We start from the raw sequence: 17020 nt of genomic DNA, 5'->3' as shown, positions 1-17020 counted from the left end.
CATGGTGTCAGGGATGCTGAGACAGGAGGAGCTGAGGGGGTCCCTTCAGCTCTGCCGACAGAAAGAGAAGCTCAACGGCTGCTCCATCCTTATTTCCCTTTGGTTTTCTCGGCCAAGGAGAATGGTCTTTGGACTGGGCGTGCGTGGAAGAATGAAAATGCCAGAGACAATATAGTCAGAGAGCCTCTGGCTTGGGAATGACAGCCCTCACACTTGAATGGGTGGGCAGGTGGAGTGGAGGGCCACTGTCCTTGACAGGAAACGGGAGAGGCCATAACCGTGGAGGAAAGGAACAAAGCCTGAAAACCATGGGCCACTACACTTGTCTTTGATTCCGGGAACGTCGGAGAGTATGGCCGTCAGAGTTAGTTATCATTTTGGAAAGTCACTAGGGCTTCTTCAAGACCTTGTCGTGCTATACTCACCTTATTTCTGGCTTACTAAGGTAGAGCGTGCAAGAAATGCTATGGACAAAGTTTGCAGGGGTTTATTTATTTGAATTTACATTATTTTCTACTCAAACACCCAATAAAACTGGCATTTCCATGTAAATAAAGCAGAAAAAGAGAATTGTACATAAAACTGTGGGTCTCCATCTGTATAGCATGGGGCTTCTTTTCGCATCTGTAATCAATTAGTTGATCATTTGCAGAGCTTTCCTGCCCCCTGCGCTTCTGACCTTCCTTCTACAAAGCATTCTTGGATGCAGAATCTCATTCTGTTCTAGTGGAAGAGTTGGGGATGTGGACCAGATAATGATGGATTAGGAAGTAACCAATTGACCAGATTCAGAGTGGTCAGTAATGAATGACTCAGTGCCAAAATGGTGGGAGGTCTCAGTTAGAGGGGCCCAGGAGCCTGCTGGTGGCCCAAGCATTTTCATCTGTGACTTGGATAGAAGCACACATATCTGGCCCATAACCCCCAGCTGGGAAGGATCCAGTGGTGCAGTTGTCTCCAAAGTGGAGGCCCTTGGCCTGGCTCCAACACAGCCACACCTAGCCTCAGACTGTGGTCACCCATCATTCCTTCTTCCTGCTGCTGCACAGGTGCCGCACCTGGCAGAGAGAAGATGTGACCCCAGGACCACAGGCTCCAGGTCCAGCGGAACTCCTACTACACCACACCCTTCAGGTACGATGCTTTCCTGGTCGTCAGGCAGCGTGCTCTATGCCCAAGGAGTGGCCCCATTCCATTCCATTGGCAGCTAACCAGCGCCAGCTTGACATTGGCCCCAGGGCCCTCCAGAGAAGTGCCAAGCACACCCAGCTTTCAGAAACCAGACGCACTCCTTTTGTTGCCAGCAATAGGTGATTGAGATGTCACCCAACCGTGGAAGATTCCCGGCGCCCAGCAGGGATCCATAGTTTTCTGTTCTGTTTTACTTGGTGTGGAGGTTCTGAATAAACATGAGAAATGTACAGAAATAAAGTCAAGGGGACTCCAGAACCCCCTGCTCTTTGCTTAGCCAGCAGAAGGCGTTCCGGGCTGCCGGGCTTTTGGCCTGGTCCCTTTTTTTTTTTTTTTTTAGTGAGGCAATTGGGGTTAAGTGACTTGCCCAGGGTCACACAGCTAGCAAGTGTTAAGTGTCTGAGGCCAGACTTGAACTTAGGTCCTCCTGACTCCACTGCGCCACCTAGCTGCCCCTGGCCTGGTCCCTTTCATCACAGCTGTGCAGTGGCCCTCTTAGCCTTAGGCTCTCCCCTTCCTCTGCTCCATCATGGCCTCACTGCCCCACCTGCTTTGGAACTAGAGAAATAAAGTGCCTTGCTTGGCCTTGCCTCTCACTCGGCCCACTGGGATTAGGGGCGGATTAGAACTCGGGACCTGTTGCTTCCTCAGCCTTCATCTCCATCCTGTGAGCCCAGCTGCCCGCTTGTTGCTTTGGAGCTGTGGGATTGGGGTCTCCATAGTGAGGGGAATGGGCCCTAGGATGCCAGACCCCAGAGCCCTTGTCCATCTGGGCACTCTGGGTCTGTTCCACCTCCTCCCAGGAGGGAAGCCCCCTGGGGAAAGCAGACTGGTACAGGAAGGCCGAGGGAGGAGCAGATGAGGGGGGCAGGAAGGCTGAGCTCCCCTTGGCTGCATCCAGACGGGCTCCATCCCCCTTGGCTGCTGCTGGCATGCCCAGCTGTTATCCTCTCTCAGCTCCTTACCCCTCCCGGCCCCCCAAGCTTTCTGGCCTTCCTGCTTACTCGTTCAGTTCTCTTGGAGATCTTCAAGTTTGTGCCTAGAATGGGGGGAATGAGGGTGGGCAGGGAGGGGGAAGTGGGCTGGACTCCTGGGTGGGCCCCTTCGGGATAAGGGAAAAACTCCCCTGGGGCAGGGCCGTAGTGCCCGAAGCCCCGGGCAGATCCCAGTGCCCAGTCTCACCACTTGGTAATGATGTGACCTTGGACAAGTTATTTCTCCTGACGCCCATTTATTCTGTAGTGTGGGGGCTGGGCTGGGCGTCTGTGAGGTCCCTTGCGTCTGACATGTCCTGGGACCAGCCCAGCAGACGCAGGCTCACCGAAATGGGGCCTCCAGGAGGATCCCTGCGCTCCTGGTGGAAGTGGGGAAGGCTCACCCCTGCACTGTGACCTGGCTTTGCTGACTGAGAAGGAATTCAAAGCCGAGGCCACAGGCTCCCTGCTTTTGGGGTGGGGGATGTCTTTCGGGGGCTGGATTTCTCACTAGGCAGTTAGGGAATAAAAAGACCCTCCTGCATTTTGTCTTAGTAACCGAGGATGAGAACAAAAGAAGGCAGAAACGGGTAAGAGAAGAGCAGCAGGAGACCTTGAGCAGCAAGGTAAGCCCTCCTTCCCCTAAGAGGCAGGCCTGCCCCTCACTTTGGGGGATGCTCCCGGGCATGGGATGGCACACAGGGGCGAGAGCCCAGTGAACACAGCTCACCTGGAGAGTCCCTGCCCTCAGGCAGTTCATCTGCCAGATAGCCACCCCTCCCTAAGACCCTGTGTGGGGACAATCGGCAGTCTTTCCACAGAGCAATCAAAGGGCCCTCCATGTTTTGGACACTGTTATAGGGAAATAGGTGGGGGGTTTGGAATAGGGGTTCTTAGGAATTCCTCTTTAAAGAATTACACCCTCTTGCACACAAATCCAATTATAATAAAATCATAGTTTATTTAGGGTGCTAGGGAAAGGAAACCAAGAGAGAAATCCTTGGACTTCTTCTCATGGGGAGAAGGCATGGCACAGAGCGTGGCTCTGAGATACCTATCTCCCTGAGCAGGAGACAGGCAGGTACTTTTATAGAAGGAAGATGGTGGTGGTCTGATGGGGTGATCATCTGACTGTGGAAAGTTCCCTTGTTGGGGAAGACCATCCCCTACTGGTGGTGGCTGGGAGAGTTGGGTGAGGGGTGGCTGCGGATCTCTCAAGCCATCTCTCTGCTCCTCAGGCCACAAAGGCAGCAGCCACACCCAAAATTATCTCCCCAAGGGGTGGGGGAGACTGGAATGAAGGGTGGGGGTCCCGTTAGCTCAGTCCAGTCTGGTTCCACTTATCTCTTTAGGTGTGTCTGTCCTTTGGTTTAGTTTCTCAAGGAGAAGGTTCTTTTGATTTACCCCAGAAAACTTCTGGGGTACTTTGGGCCCATCACAGACACTCACCAAACTTGCTTCTTTGGGGAATAGTTTTCATTTTAAAAGAGGAGAAAATGGGATAAAGTCGGTTTAATGTCCCTCATCTGTTCATTTTGCTGAAAACCCCCTTATGTTGAGTGTCCTCAATGGGCGAGGCTCCTGTGTGGGCCACGGCCTTCATTGCCCTCCTATTCCTGACTTCCAGACCAAAGTTGGGCCCTGGTGCAGGCCCCCCATGCTCATCCCCCCATGCCCACCCCTTGCTCTCCAGCGCCCTCTTGGGCCCTGGGTTCCTGCATTAGAACATTGACTGCTCAGAGGCCTGGACTGGTGTTCTCTGTGCTGGATTTGTGCCTCACTCGGCACTGGGCCCTTCCCACAGTGAGGGCCTCACACTTCCCGTTCTCTTCCTTCTTACAGTTGGGGGGGGGGGGGGCGGGCAGCTGGGTGGTGCAGTGGATAGAGCACCGGCCCTGGATTCAGGAGGACCTGAGTTCAAATTCGGCCTCAGCCACTTGACACTTATTAGCTGCGTGACCCTGGGCAAGTCACTTAAGCCTCATTGCCCTCCAAAAAAAAAAAATGCTTAAACCAACAGCTTGGGGCCCCATTCTTCGTCCTCCGACTCTGTCCTTGGCCCCCGTGTTACTGTTGCTTATGGGCCTGGGAAAGGAGGAGGACGAGGTTTCAGGAATGGGCCAAATGACCCCCATGAAGCCCCCAGGTACATCTCTAACCCTGCCCCTCTGTAATCCCGAGTAAGCCGCCCTGTTGTCTCGCTCCTCCAACCCCCTGGCCTGCGGGTCACCCACTAAGCAGAGCCTTCCCACTGTCCCGAGCGCAGGTGCCAGGGGAGAAGGCAAGTCAAGGCTTCTCTCTGCCCAGGAGGGTCAGGTGAACATGGAGCACAGTGGAACATGCAGAAAGCCCCAGCCTCCCTGGGCACGGAGCCGTTGTCCTGAGTAAGGAGTCGGGGAGACCCCGTGGAGGGCCTGCGGGTCCAGGAACACCAGGCTGGGCTCACCCCCCGTCATTGCTTTTTACGAACAGAGCAGTGGATACCTGGAGAATGTGTTGAAACCTCGGCAGGAAATGAAACTGAGAAAACAGGAAGAACGTTTCTGCCGAATGACGGGCGAATCCTGGAGATTACTTGAGGGCTGCAAGCTTGGGGTGAGAGAACGCCCTCCTTTGCGCATTTGGGCTCTGCCGCTCCTCGCCCGTGAGGCCTGAGCTCGTCTCTTCTGCGTGTCCCCGTGGCCATCCCTAGACAGCTGCTGGCTCTTAGTAGGTCCTTGCCCACTGTCGGTCACTCGGGGACCTCTCCTCATTGGAGCTCCATGCTATCATCTCTACCCGCAGTCACAGTCCTCAGAGCTGTTGTCTGTGGACCCCGGGCCCCTGCCCTTCCTTCCTCAGTGAGTTAGGTACAATGGGGAGGTGCAGACTTCCTCTCATCCCCAACTCCTGCCCTCATCCTGGGGGACTTGAACACATCCACTGACTCTCAAACGGCCTGACCACTCAGCTCCTCAGCATCCTCACCTCCCATGATCTGTACCCCCACCTCAGCCACACACAAGGATGGGCATGCCCTGAACCTTGCATCACCCACAGATGCACCATGTCCATGTTCAGGAACTCTGCAATCCCCTTGTCCGGCCGCCATCTTCATCCACAATGTGACCTCCAGCCCCTTGACCCCTCAGCCCTCTCCCTGACCATCTCCCCTGCGTTGGCCACTCCCTCATCTTCTCCCCATCTTGACTCCTTGGTGAACCCGTTCACCTCCACACTGCTCTTCTCTCAAATCTCAGCCCCCTGGTCATATGAAATCATACGATATCACCCATTATACCTGGCCAAGTCTCAGCCTTGGACACTGCCACCGCTCATTGCTGAATGAAGGTGGAGGCAGCCATCCCAACTGGGGCCACGACCGATTCACGTTTCTTGTGATTTGTTGTTTCAGCCGTGTCAGACTCTCTGTGACCCCGTTTGGGGTTTTCCTGGCAAAGACAATGGAGGGGTTGGCCATTTCTTTCTCATTTGACATATGAGGAAACAGGCCAACAGGGTTAGGTGACTTGCTCAGGGTCACTCAGCTAGGAAGTGTCTGAGGCGAGATTTGAAATCGGGAAGAGGAGTCTCCCTGACTCCAGGCCCGGCGCTCTGCCCATTGCACCACCCACTTACCTCACAAATGTATGTTGCCCAAGCTCTGCTGGGCACGCCACCTGCACCTCCCTTATCAGCTTATGTTCCGCTCTTCACCAGGGCTCTTTCAGACCTCATCCCTCCTCCAGCCTCCCCTGGCTCCCTGCCCCGTCTTTTACAGGAGAAGTTCAGGCCAGTCACGAGCTGCCTGTCATCCCCTCTCCTCCTTCACCCTTATCTCACACGATGAGGTGGCCTTGCTCCTTCCCAAAGCCAAGCCCTCTGCTTGTTCAAAGGGTCCCATTCCATCCCGTCCCCTAGCAGATTGCCCCCTCTGCCAACACCATTCTTTCACTCTATTCATTTCCTCCATGCCTCCCCCACCCTGGAAACCTCCCACCCTCCCATCCCTGTGTCTCCTCTGCCCCTGAAGAGGTCGTCTACAGTAGGTGCCTCCGCTTTCCTCCCACTCTCTCCTTATCCCTTTCCCATCCGCCTTGGGATGTCAGCATTCCACAAAAACTGCTCTCTCCAAAGTTACCAAATCCAGTGGTCTTTTTCTCAGCCCTCACCCTCCTTGACTCTCTGCAGCCTTGGACGCTGCTGATCACACTCCTCTGGGATGATCTCTCGGGGTTTTCTCCGGGTCCCCCTCCTTCTCCTCTGACCTTCTCTGTCTCCTTTGTTGGACCCTCCCCCACATCACACACACCCTATAACTGTGGGTGTCCCTTGGGGTTCTGTCCTAGGCCCTTTTCTCCTTCTGTACCACAGGGGTTTTTTTGTTTGTTTGTTTGTTTTGTTTTTTGAGGCAATTGGGGTTAAGTGACTTGCCCAGGGTCACACAGCTAGTAAGTGTCAAATGTTTGAGGCTGGATTTGAACTCAGGTCCTCCTGACTCCAGGGCCAGTGCTCTATCCACTGCGCCATCTGGCTGTCCTATATACCACAGTTTTAATGACCATTTGATTCTCAAATCTACTTTTCTTGCTTCAGTCTCTCTGCTGACCTCCAATCTCTCATCTCCAACTGCCTTTCGGACGTCTCATACTGGATGACCAGTTGGCATCTGAAATTCAGTTTGTCTAAAATAGAGCTCATCATTTTTCCCTCTAAACTCTCCCTACCTCCCACCTTACCTATTATTCTAGGGGCCAACACCACCCTCCCAGTGCCCTAGGCTTACTACTGAGGAGTCATCCTTCACTCCTCAGCATCTCTCATCCCCATATCCAAGGACATCTCCCGATATCCCCTCTCCTCTCCTCCGACCCTGCCCCCACCCTGGTGCAGACCCTCATCACCTCCCACCTGGCCTATTTCAGTAGCCACTGGTGAATCTGCCAGCCTCCAGTCCCTTCTCCATGCATCGACTACCAAAGGGATTTTCCTAAAACACAAGTTTGACCACATCATTCGCCTGTTCAGTAGCCTCCAAGATCAGAATGCTGTCATCACTGCCCCCTCTTCCCTTTCCTGCCTTCTGACACCTTATCCCCAACACATCCTCTGACCCAGGGACACTGGCTTCCTGGCTGTGCTCCCAAGACCCTCCATCTCTTGGCTCATGGTGTGTCCTCTCACTGTCCCCCTTCTTCAGTCTGACTGTGCCCCCCCCCCCCCCGCTTCCTCTAAGTCCCAACTAAAATCCCACCCTCTGCAAGAAGCCTTCTCTACCACCTCTTAATTCTAGTGCCACCTTCCCTTTGTTCATTATTTTCTATTTATTCTATCTCTAAGTTGCTTTTGACATACCTGTTTGCATGTTATTCCTCTCCCCCATCTTGTTCTGTTGGTGGGGAGTTGAAATTGTCCATGGTTGTTGTTTTTCTATTTAATTCTTTTTTTGTAACTTGGTTTCTTTTAAATTCAGTTGCTTCGGGGCAGCTTGGTGGCACAGTGGATAACGCACCGACCCTGGAGTCAGGAGGACCTGAGTTCAAATTCGGTCTCAGACACTTGACACTTACTAGCTGTGTGACCCTGGGCAAGTCACTTAACCCCCATTGTACCGTGCAAAAAACAAACAAAAAAAAAACCATAAATTCAGTTGCTTCATCAATAGGGTCACAAATTGTTTCTTTTGTTATTATATTATTGTCATTAATACCTTTTAGAACATGCAGGTGGATCAGTGGTCACACCTGGAGCAGGTCCGCACAGCACCACCTGCCATCAGGCCCTTCAGTCAGGCTGCCTAGGGAGTGGCCAGATCAGAGCCTTGATTGCTAAGTAAAAATTCCTGTCAGAATGTCCAAGCCCATTCCTTGGGCCCAGGCTGCAAACAGCCTGGCAAAGCTCTTCCTGCTGAGCCTTCCCTAACCCTTCAGGCACCAATTCAGTGTACTCCGTAGCCCCGTGGATGAGTGGCTGAGGGAGGGAGGGAAGGAAGGGAGGGAGGGAAGGAAGGAAGGAAGGAAGGAAAGAAAGAGAAGGAAGGGAGAAATGAATGAATGAACGAATGAAAAATGTGAGGCTGGGGCAGCTATATGGCGCAGTGGATAGAGCACCGGCCCTGGATTCAGGAGTACCTGAGTTCAAATCCAGCCTCAGACACTTGACACTTACTAGCTGTGTGACCCTGGGCAAGTCACTTAGCCCCAATTGCCTGCAAAAAACAAAAAAACAAAACAAAAATACGAGGCTGCTTTGACCCCCTGGGCTGGTGACAAGTGCCTGGAACCCAGGCCCGCAATGCTGGAGCCCCGTCTAGACTAGCTGAGGAGCCGGGGGATCTCAGAGTGGGAGCAGAGCCACCAGGGGATCCCGAAGGCTTGAGAAGGGGCACAGCTCCTCCTGGGAAGGCCCCGGCCAGTGGGTGGCAGATTTGGGCCGGCCCGTGGCACCAGTAGCTGCTGTGTCTGTGCCTTCCCCCCCAGTTAGGCTCTGGCTTCCGCTGGGGGGGTTAGTGGGAGGCGCATCGCCAAAAAAGGATTTAATGCTTAGAGAGGGAGAAGGGAGCCTCTGCTCAGTGCAGTACTTCTACACTGGGGGATACCAGTGAGGCTTTTGTGTGGAGGTGACAAGGGAACCTTGGCTCTGAAGTAGAGGGTGGGCTGTAACTGCCACCCTACTCAGTGCCCCTTTAGACACACAAGTAACCCCCTATGTGGCTGTGGGCTGGTAGAAGGGAGCCTGGGCCTTCAGCCCAGGGCTATATTCTCCTTTTTCTCAGAAGGCCTCCTCTACATTTTTCTTTCTTTCTTTCTTTTTCTTTTTTTTTTTTTTGGTAGGGCAATGAGGGTTAAGTGACTTGCCCAAGGTCACACAGCTAGTAAGTGTCAAGTGTCTGAGGCCAGATTTGAACTCAGGTCCTCTTGAATCTAGGGCTGGTGCTCTATCCACTGTACCACCTAGCTGCCCCCTCCTCTACATTTTATATTGGAGCTCCTCGCATGGATGGAATGACTGAGTGAGTGAATGGATGGATGGATGGACAGACGGATGGACCAATGAACAAATGAGTGAATGAATAAAATTCAGTGCTTCAGGACTGCTGAAGCTGGGGACAGGCAGAAAAGGAAGAGAGAGCTCCCGGGGGATGAAAGACAGAGAACAGTGTGGAAGAAGCGCTCTCTTCATCATTCTCTGTTTCCCCGACCAGGGCCCTGAAGAGCCAGGGCTTGCGGGTGAAGATGGAGCGCCCGGGGACACCCCGAGCAGAAAGGCCTCCAGGAGACGGAAGCTGCCCGAACCCGCGAGCCGTGTTTCAGCATCTCCTGAGCAGCCTCGAGCAAAGAAGGTAGTGTTCCTGGGGCTGCCGAGGGCCGGGTCTGAGAGCCGGAAGCATCGGGCCCCTCATTTGCCAGGCTTGGCAGAAGGCTCCTGAGCCTAAATGGAAATGCTTTGGGGAACCTCCGTGGGGAGAGCCCTGGGGCAGCCTCCCTCCCAGCATGGGAGAGCTCCCCGCCACCTCCTGTGACCAGGATTGGCCCACACCCCAGACAGACACAGGGAATAGCCAGGCAAGGACAGAAGCAGGGTGTCCCCCAGGAGTCCCTGTTAGAATGGTGCTCAGGCCAACAGTGAGAGGCGCCCCAAGCCTTGGTGACGGCTGCCCAGCCTCCTCCTGGCACTGCAGGAGCAGCAGGGCCACCCAGGCATCCTTGGCCAGTGAGGGCAGCAGAGCAGGATTCCAGGGAGAAAGCATTCAACTTGGACAGAGAGGAGATTCCAGCTGAGAAGCAAAGCAGGGTGAGGGTATCACGACTACAGCAGTCCAGCAGGGAGGCTGGGGTAGTCCGGTAGGCCAAGCTTTGCCCCAGCATGCTGAACACTGACCTAAATCTTAAGTGGCAATTTAAATTGATTTATTAGGATCATAGGGACTCACAGAATGTAAAGGATCTCAGGTCATGCATCAGCCCTGGGTGGGGAATGGGGAAGGGGAGGCAGCCAGGGCCCTCCAGACTGACATCCCAGACCCACACTGTATTATATTAACAAAGTGACCCTGCACTGAAAGAGGACCAAGGAGGGCTCCCTAGGGGAAAAGGATCTGGTCCAGCCATCAGCCTGGCTCCAGATCCCCAACAGCCTCGAAGCATTGTTTGTCTTCTCAGTACCTCTGAGGAGGGGTCTTGGGCCTAATTCCCTCACTGGCCTAACCACGTGGGTTCTTCCCTGACCCGGCAGTGGGCCCTGGACCCTCGGCTTCCCACCCCTTTCCCGTGCCTGTTGGGTCCTTGCCCCACTGAAGGTCTGCAGATTTCACCTGACTTGCTCTCACATCATTTACTGAGCGATCCCTCCCTCTGCCCGGTATCAAAGACTAGAAAAGAAAGTAGACAAAGCAGTGGCTCAGTGGGGCCAACACTGCAGGGATTGTGCCTGGCAGACACGCCGTGCTCCGGGCCCCAGGCCCCCCGCCTCTGCAGTGAAGGCAGAGCGGCCCTTTTTCCCTCTTCTCTGTGGCCCCGCCACTCCTCCTGGCCCCTCTGTGGACCAGGCTGTTGGGATCGTCTGTTCCCACGATCCAGGTTACCTTCAGCTCTTGCCCCTCCACCCTTATCTTGATTTGTACCTCCAGCCGTGTGACTTCACCCACCACCCACATTCCAGAGAAAACCTCATTGTTGAGCTGATTCAAAGGCAGTGTTCTTCAGTTCTGCCCAACTCTTCATGACCCTGTGGGCCACAGCACACCAGTGCGGGCCATGGGTTTACTTGCCCAAGATACAGCAGCAGTTTGTCATTTTCTTTTCTAGTGAATTAAGGCAAACAGAGGTTAGGTGACTCACCCAGGGTCACACAGCGAGTCAGGGCAGATCTGAACACAGGTCTTCCTGACTCCAGGGCCAGTGCTCTATGTGCAGCGCCACCTAGTGGCCTCAAACAGCTGTTGTAGCTGTTCCCCCATTCCCAGAATCCCTTTGGTCTTGTTTATGGTGAAGGGGGTTTCAGAAGGAGAGGTCCAAGTGATGTCATGTCCGAGGTTCCTTCTCTCTAGCCAGTCAGAAGGCCTGTCAATCACTATGAAAGCCCCTGTTCCATTGCCTTTGAAGGGAAGGCACCCTGGAGGCCTGGGAGGTGGGCTGAAGTGGAGGAAGGAGCCCAAGTGCTCCGTTTCTCCCCTTCTCTCTTCCCTCCCACTGTCTTCGGGGCATCCATCCTCGTCCTCTCACGGAGCCTGGGCTGCCTCTGAAGGCCCTTCATTTCTGCCTAGATGTGGCCGGGTCTTTTCCACCCCAAGAAAACCGGTCCCTTGACCTTGCGTGTTGTCTAGCAACAGTGAAGCCCACCTCCTTTGGCGCAGGAAGCCAAAGCCGCCCAGAGAAGGCCAGGGCCTTGCTGTGGTCACAGGGAGGAAGGGGACAGGCCCTGTTCAGAGCTGGGAGGCCCAAGGCTCCCAGGACTAAAGCTGTGGTGACTGGCATCGTCCTGAGTCTGAGAGCCTGAGCAGGCCCTTCCCGGGGCGGCCAGTGACCCCCTCCTCCACGTCATCTGTCCCTGTGCGAGCTGAGCCTTCTGTGCTGATTCCTTTAGCCCCTGTACCCAACCTGAGTGAGCAGGGAACCGGCCCAAGGCGGCCTTTTCCCAACACATCATTGTGTACCGTAGCTTACTGAGCTTCTGGAGTGACTCTGGCCCTGCCTTAGCACATCCCTGTCCTCCTGGTTGGAGAGTCTCCGGATGGAAGGCAGGACGCAGCTGAGGGGGGCTGTGGGGACGCCTGGTGGAGCGTCATGTTCTCCTTTGAAACAGAATCCTTGGGGCAGCTAGGTGGCGCAGTGGATAGAGCACCGGCCCTGGAATCAGGAGTACCTGAGTTCAAATCCGGCCTCAGACACTTAACACTTACTAGCTGTGTGACCCTGGGCAAGTCACTTAACCCCAATTGCCTCACTAAAAAAAAAAAAGAAACAGAATCCTTTCTTCTTCCCGTAGGTCCTGGCTTTACCTGAAGAACCTCCTGAGACAGCTGCAGAAGTAAGCTTTGTATTTCCTTCTCTGAAGTGGGTGTAGAGGCCTGGTTCTCTGGGCCAGTGTCAGCAGAATTACTGGCGCCATGTCTCAGCAGAACAACCTGCTGATTGTGTACACCTGACCTGTGTGTACTTACTTAAAAATGATAGGCACGGGGCAGCTATGTGGCGCAGTGGATAGAGCACCGGCCTTGGATTCAAGAGAACCTGAGTTCAAATCCGGCTTCAGACCCTTGACACTTACTACCTGTGTGACCCTGGGCAAGTCACTTAACCCCAATTCCCTTACCAAAAAACAAACAAACAAACAAACAAACAAATGATAGGCACGCCCCACAGTACTGGTATGGAAACAAGTGAAGAAGGAGATAAAGCTCAGATAATAATTAGGGCGCCACCACCGTACACTAAATGCATGCTTTCATTGGCTCATTCATTCCTTCATGTACTTAGTGCTTGGGACACAAGAGAGCAAGACAGCCCCCTGCCCTCAAATAGCTTACTTTTTTTTTTTTTTTTTTGCGGGGCAATGGGGGTTAAGTGACTTGCCCAAGGTCACACAGCTAGTAAGTGTCTAGTGTCTGAGGCCGGATTTGAACTCAGGTACTCCTGAATCCAGGGCCGGTGCTCTATCTACTTCGCCACCTAGCTGCCCCCCTAAATAGCTTACTTTCTAAAGAGGGAAGCGGGAACTAGAAAGGGAAGGGAGGGAGGAAGGATCCCAGGGGCAAGGAGGCTGGCCTCAGGGGCAGGCAGCCTGGTTAGCAACTGACCTTTGAGAAGGACAGTGACAGGGTCAGATATGAACTTTAGGGAAATCAGTGAATGGAGGAAGTACAAGAGGGGAGAGGCTTGGCAGGCAGACCCACCAGCAGCTATCAAAGTAGCCCTGGCGGGAGGTGAGGAGGGTCTTCACCCAGCTGGGGGCAGGATCAGAGGAAAGATGCTGCAAAGGTGAACTGGACAGGCCTTGGCGCCATCTTGGATGGGGGAGGGGTGAGAGAGTGAAAAGTGGAGAATGAGGGACTGGGAGGGGAGGATGGTGGTCCCCTCTCTAGCAGTGGGGAAGGGGTGTGTGTGTGTGTGTGTGTGTGTGTGTGTGTGTGTGTGTGTGTGTGCGCCGCGCTCGCTCGCACATGCTCAAGCATACACTCGCATGCACATACACGTGGGTTTAGGGAAGAAGGTGACATCACGAGATCTGTGATGCAGAGCAGACCTCATCCACACTTGCCCATCTAGTGACACTCAGTGGCAGTGAAAACAAAGCGGGGGGGGGGGGGCGGGTTGGAGTCTTATCCAGCAGCTCCTGCCCTGGGGTGTAGCCCCATCCCCCCAATTGCTGGGGCAGGGGCCTAAGAGAAGAGGGGAGGGTGGAGACCCCTTTTCTGAGCCTCCTAGTGTCGAGGACATCCCCATGCACAGTCACCCAGGCCCAACTCCACAGGGCCCTTCTCAGTCCTTTGGTTTCTCTCCCACTGTTCATCCCACCTGTGCCAAGACCTGGCATTCAGACGTCTGCATCTCGCACATCCTACCTTCCTCTTCACTCATGTAGCCACTCTGGTTCAGGCTGGGCCCACTGCAGTCATCTCTGAATACATCTGCCCTCTTTTGGTCCTCCACACAAAGCACAGGTCTGACCACAAACACACACTCACACACTCAGCAACTTCCAATAGTCCCTTGTTGCCTCCTCAGTCAGTCAGAAACTCCTGTGTGTCACCACATCCCTTCAACACCTCACCTTTGTGTAGAGTACTCCAGCCAAACTGACCTTGCTGTTCCTCACACACAATCCTCCATCTCCCATCTCCAAGCATTTGCACTGGCTGCCCCCTCTGCCTGGTACACTCTTCCTCATTTCCACCTTCTAGAATCCCCTGTTTCTTTCCAAACTCAAGTGCCACTTTCTACATGAATAGATGGATAGATGGACAGATGGAGACTTTATTAAGCATTTACAAATCCCTGGGGGTACAAACCTAAAAGTCAGACAGTCGGAGCTCCAGGAAGCCCCTATTCCAATGGAGGAGAGACAACAGCGAGGCAAGGTTTCAGCTGTGAGTCAGATGGGAACCCCCCACCCCCACCCTTTCCTTGAGGAGCAATGAGCTGGTCCTGCCTCACAACACTGATAAAGTCCTGTCCTGTGACTGAGGCGAACCACTTGACGGCCTTGACGGTGAGGGTGCTGGTAGCCAGAACTCTCCTTTGGGGTCTCCGGTAGCTGTGTCCGCAGCTCCTGTGGGGCCAGTGGCGGGGCTGCATCTCCCCGGGGGCTGGGGCTGGAAGCCTGGCGCTGCTCTGTATGCATTCTTATACAGTCACCTAGGCCTGGGGCGTCCCCCTCCTCCTCCGCTGGTGTGCCTGCTCTCTCTCCCTGCCTTACCTCCTATTCAGTGTCTGTATTCTGCCCGCGCACTGGTGGAACAGGAGCTCTCGGATCCTTGCAGCCCTTTGGCACGATGACTGGCACATAGTGCTTAATAAGTGCCTAGTGTAGTGCCTGGCACAGAAGAGGCGCTTAATATGGAGTCCTCTGGTCCGAGGACAGGAGAGAGACTGAGCCAGGCACTAGCCTTGAGGGAGGAAGGAGAATGCCGCGCGGCGCTCAGGGGCTCAGGATCAGAGGACGGGTCTGCATAGAATGACCCTCCGCAGGAGAGGGACGGCGCAGAGGGAGGGCCTGGAGAGGCTGGGGGAGCCGGGCGTGAGCCTCCACCGCCGGGATCCGGGATCGGGCGGGGAGAGAAGAGGCGTCTGGCACCGGAAGGGGGGCAGGGACGCCGGGCGCTAGGGAGGTGAGCCCCGCTCCCCTGGGAGGCCACAGGGCTCCTGCTTGCCTCACGGGCACAGGGCCCGCGTAGTTCTTGCTAGCAGAAAGCTCTCCCCAAGCCCGCCGTTTGGCTGGTAAACTAACGTTCCTTGCGGGCCAGAGGACCGAGCCTTTACTTAGCGGCCTTCCCGGTGCTGGAGGCAGGGAGGCTGACATCCCGCTTCCTTTGGCCTCGGGCGCTGACATTCCGCGGGGGGAGGGGGGGACATCAGCCGCACGGAGGATTCCAGACCGTCCCGCAGGATTTCGGGGACACGCACCCTCGCCTTGCGGGGGATTGGGCGAAGGCTGCGCAGGAGGTGAAGCGGGCTGAGAGGCCGGCCGAGGTGAGGAGGGAGGGCCGAGAAGGGGTCCAAAGGCTCGGCGACTGGGTGACCCGTTCTTTCTCCTCCTCAGGTGGTGGCGGTCGCTCTCCGCTGTCCTGACGGACGAATGTTCCGAAGGAGGTTTTACAAATCGTGTAGCGCCCAGGTGAGTCCGACCAGGCTTTTAGAGCGGGTGAGGACAGACCCTACAGACACACTGCCGGTCGCAGGGAGGGGAGAGAGTTGCCCCTGGCCGAGCCCCACGCGCCTGGGGGGTGCAGCCCCCTCCCACCCCTGGCTCCCATCTCTAAGACCCAGAGGGCCACACGCGGCTTATATAGGCTTTTTTTTTGGGGGGGGGACAGGGCTATGGAGGTTAAGTGACTTGCCCAGGGTCACACAGCTACTAAGTGTCAAGTGTCTGAGGTCGGATTTGAACTCAGGGCCTCCTGAATCGAGGGCCGGTGCTTCATCCACTTTGCCACCTAGCTGCCTCCTTATATAGGCTTCTTGGCGAAATGGGCACAAGCAACATGAACACCGTTCTTGTTAATAACGCCTGTGGTTATTGCTAGGGATTGTGGGAGATGGGATGGGACCAGTACTTCTGCCTTCTCTCAGTCCCAGCTTGGCCCCCAAGGGCCAGCCAGCCCTCACCCTCCTCCTTACACCCCCACACCCCCCATGGGTGTGCCAGGCTTCTTTTTTTTTTTTTGGTGAGGCAATTGGGGTTAAGTGACTTGCCCAGGGTCACACAGCCAGTAAGTGTTAAGTGTCCGAGGCCAAATTTGAACTCAGGTCCTGGTGCTCTATCCACTGCATCATCTAGCTGCCCCCCAGGCTTCATTTTTAACTTGTCCCCTGGGGGTCTGCATAATTGTCGATCAGTATTAGGGACCACTGGTCCCCAGGTCTGCTGGAGAATAAAAACTGCCCTAGCTTCTTCTCAGCTTGTGTGGTTGCCCACAGGATAGACTGACAGGCAGGTGGGATGATACCAGGGGTTCTTCACCTTGTTTGTGCCATATCCCCTTTAGGCAGCCAGTGGGTTGATAGTGGTAAATTCAGCCAATAAAATACTTAGGATTCTATTGAAAATGTTATTGAAAGATTTAAGGAACAAGTTCATGGACTCCAGCTTGAGTCCCTAGGCCAGAGGGTCTCTTAGTTGGCTTCTGGCTCGCCCCACTGGTGATTTCTGGAAGCCCACTGGGTTCTCTGAAAGATGATTCTTTGTGTTTTCCTGAGGACTCGGCAGTACAACTAAGACATCCTAGGGAGCCAGAGGATTCCATTAGTGACTGGTGGTCACCAGTCTCTTTGTCTTCTAGGTATTGTTGGACTGGATGATGAAGGTGGGGTATCACAGCTCCATCTACACCCTCTCCAATTCCTATCCCAGAAGACCTTTGGAAGTGGGAGAAGACCAGACGCTAGAAGACACTGGCCTGACCACGGACACTGTGCTGAATGTGGAAGAGAAAGAGCCCTGCCCCTCACCATGAAGTGGGGACTGGGGGACCAATCAGAAGATGATCGACAAGCCCTGGCTGTAAGCAGCATGGGGCTTCACGCAACAATCAAGCTAAATGGTAAATGGGCCTTTTTTTCACAGGCAAACACGTTGCCCGAGGTTGATGCCCTTGTTTATAAATGGATCCACTGGTCAAGTGGGGACCTCGAGAATAAATGATTCACTGCCTCCTA

At 54.6% G+C, this 17020-nt stretch overlaps 1 protein-coding gene across 4 annotated transcripts in view; it reads left to right on the top strand.

The window, feature by feature from the left end:
- UBXN8 (UBX domain protein 8) overlaps positions 1 to 17020 on the top strand; it is a 26260-nt gene extending 9240 nt beyond the window's left edge. For 3 of the 4 annotated variants that reach the window (XM_043969876.1, XM_043969877.1, XM_043969878.1), the window contains exons 3-8: positions 2721 to 2791; positions 4638 to 4760; positions 9349 to 9486; positions 12132 to 12173; positions 15405 to 15479; positions 16645 to 17020. In XM_043969876.1, coding sequence (XP_043825811.1) covers positions 2721 to 2791; positions 4638 to 4760; positions 9349 to 9486; positions 12132 to 12173; positions 15405 to 15479; positions 16645 to 16818 — 623 coding nt within the window. In that variant the 3' untranslated portion in view covers positions 16819 to 17020. The remainder of the gene's footprint in view (positions 1 to 2720; positions 2792 to 4637; positions 4761 to 9348; positions 9487 to 12131; positions 12174 to 15404; positions 15480 to 16644) is intronic. The other variant, XM_043969879.1, reaches the window with a different exon arrangement.

The sequence above is a fragment of the Dromiciops gliroides genome, chromosome 6 (assembly GCF_019393635.1).
Source record: "Dromiciops gliroides isolate mDroGli1 chromosome 6, mDroGli1.pri, whole genome shotgun sequence".
NCBI classification, from domain to species: domain Eukaryota; kingdom Metazoa; phylum Chordata; class Mammalia; order Microbiotheria; family Microbiotheriidae; genus Dromiciops; species Dromiciops gliroides.
Note: the sequence above shows the minus strand (reverse complement) of the source record. Positions and strands in the feature narration are given on the sequence as shown.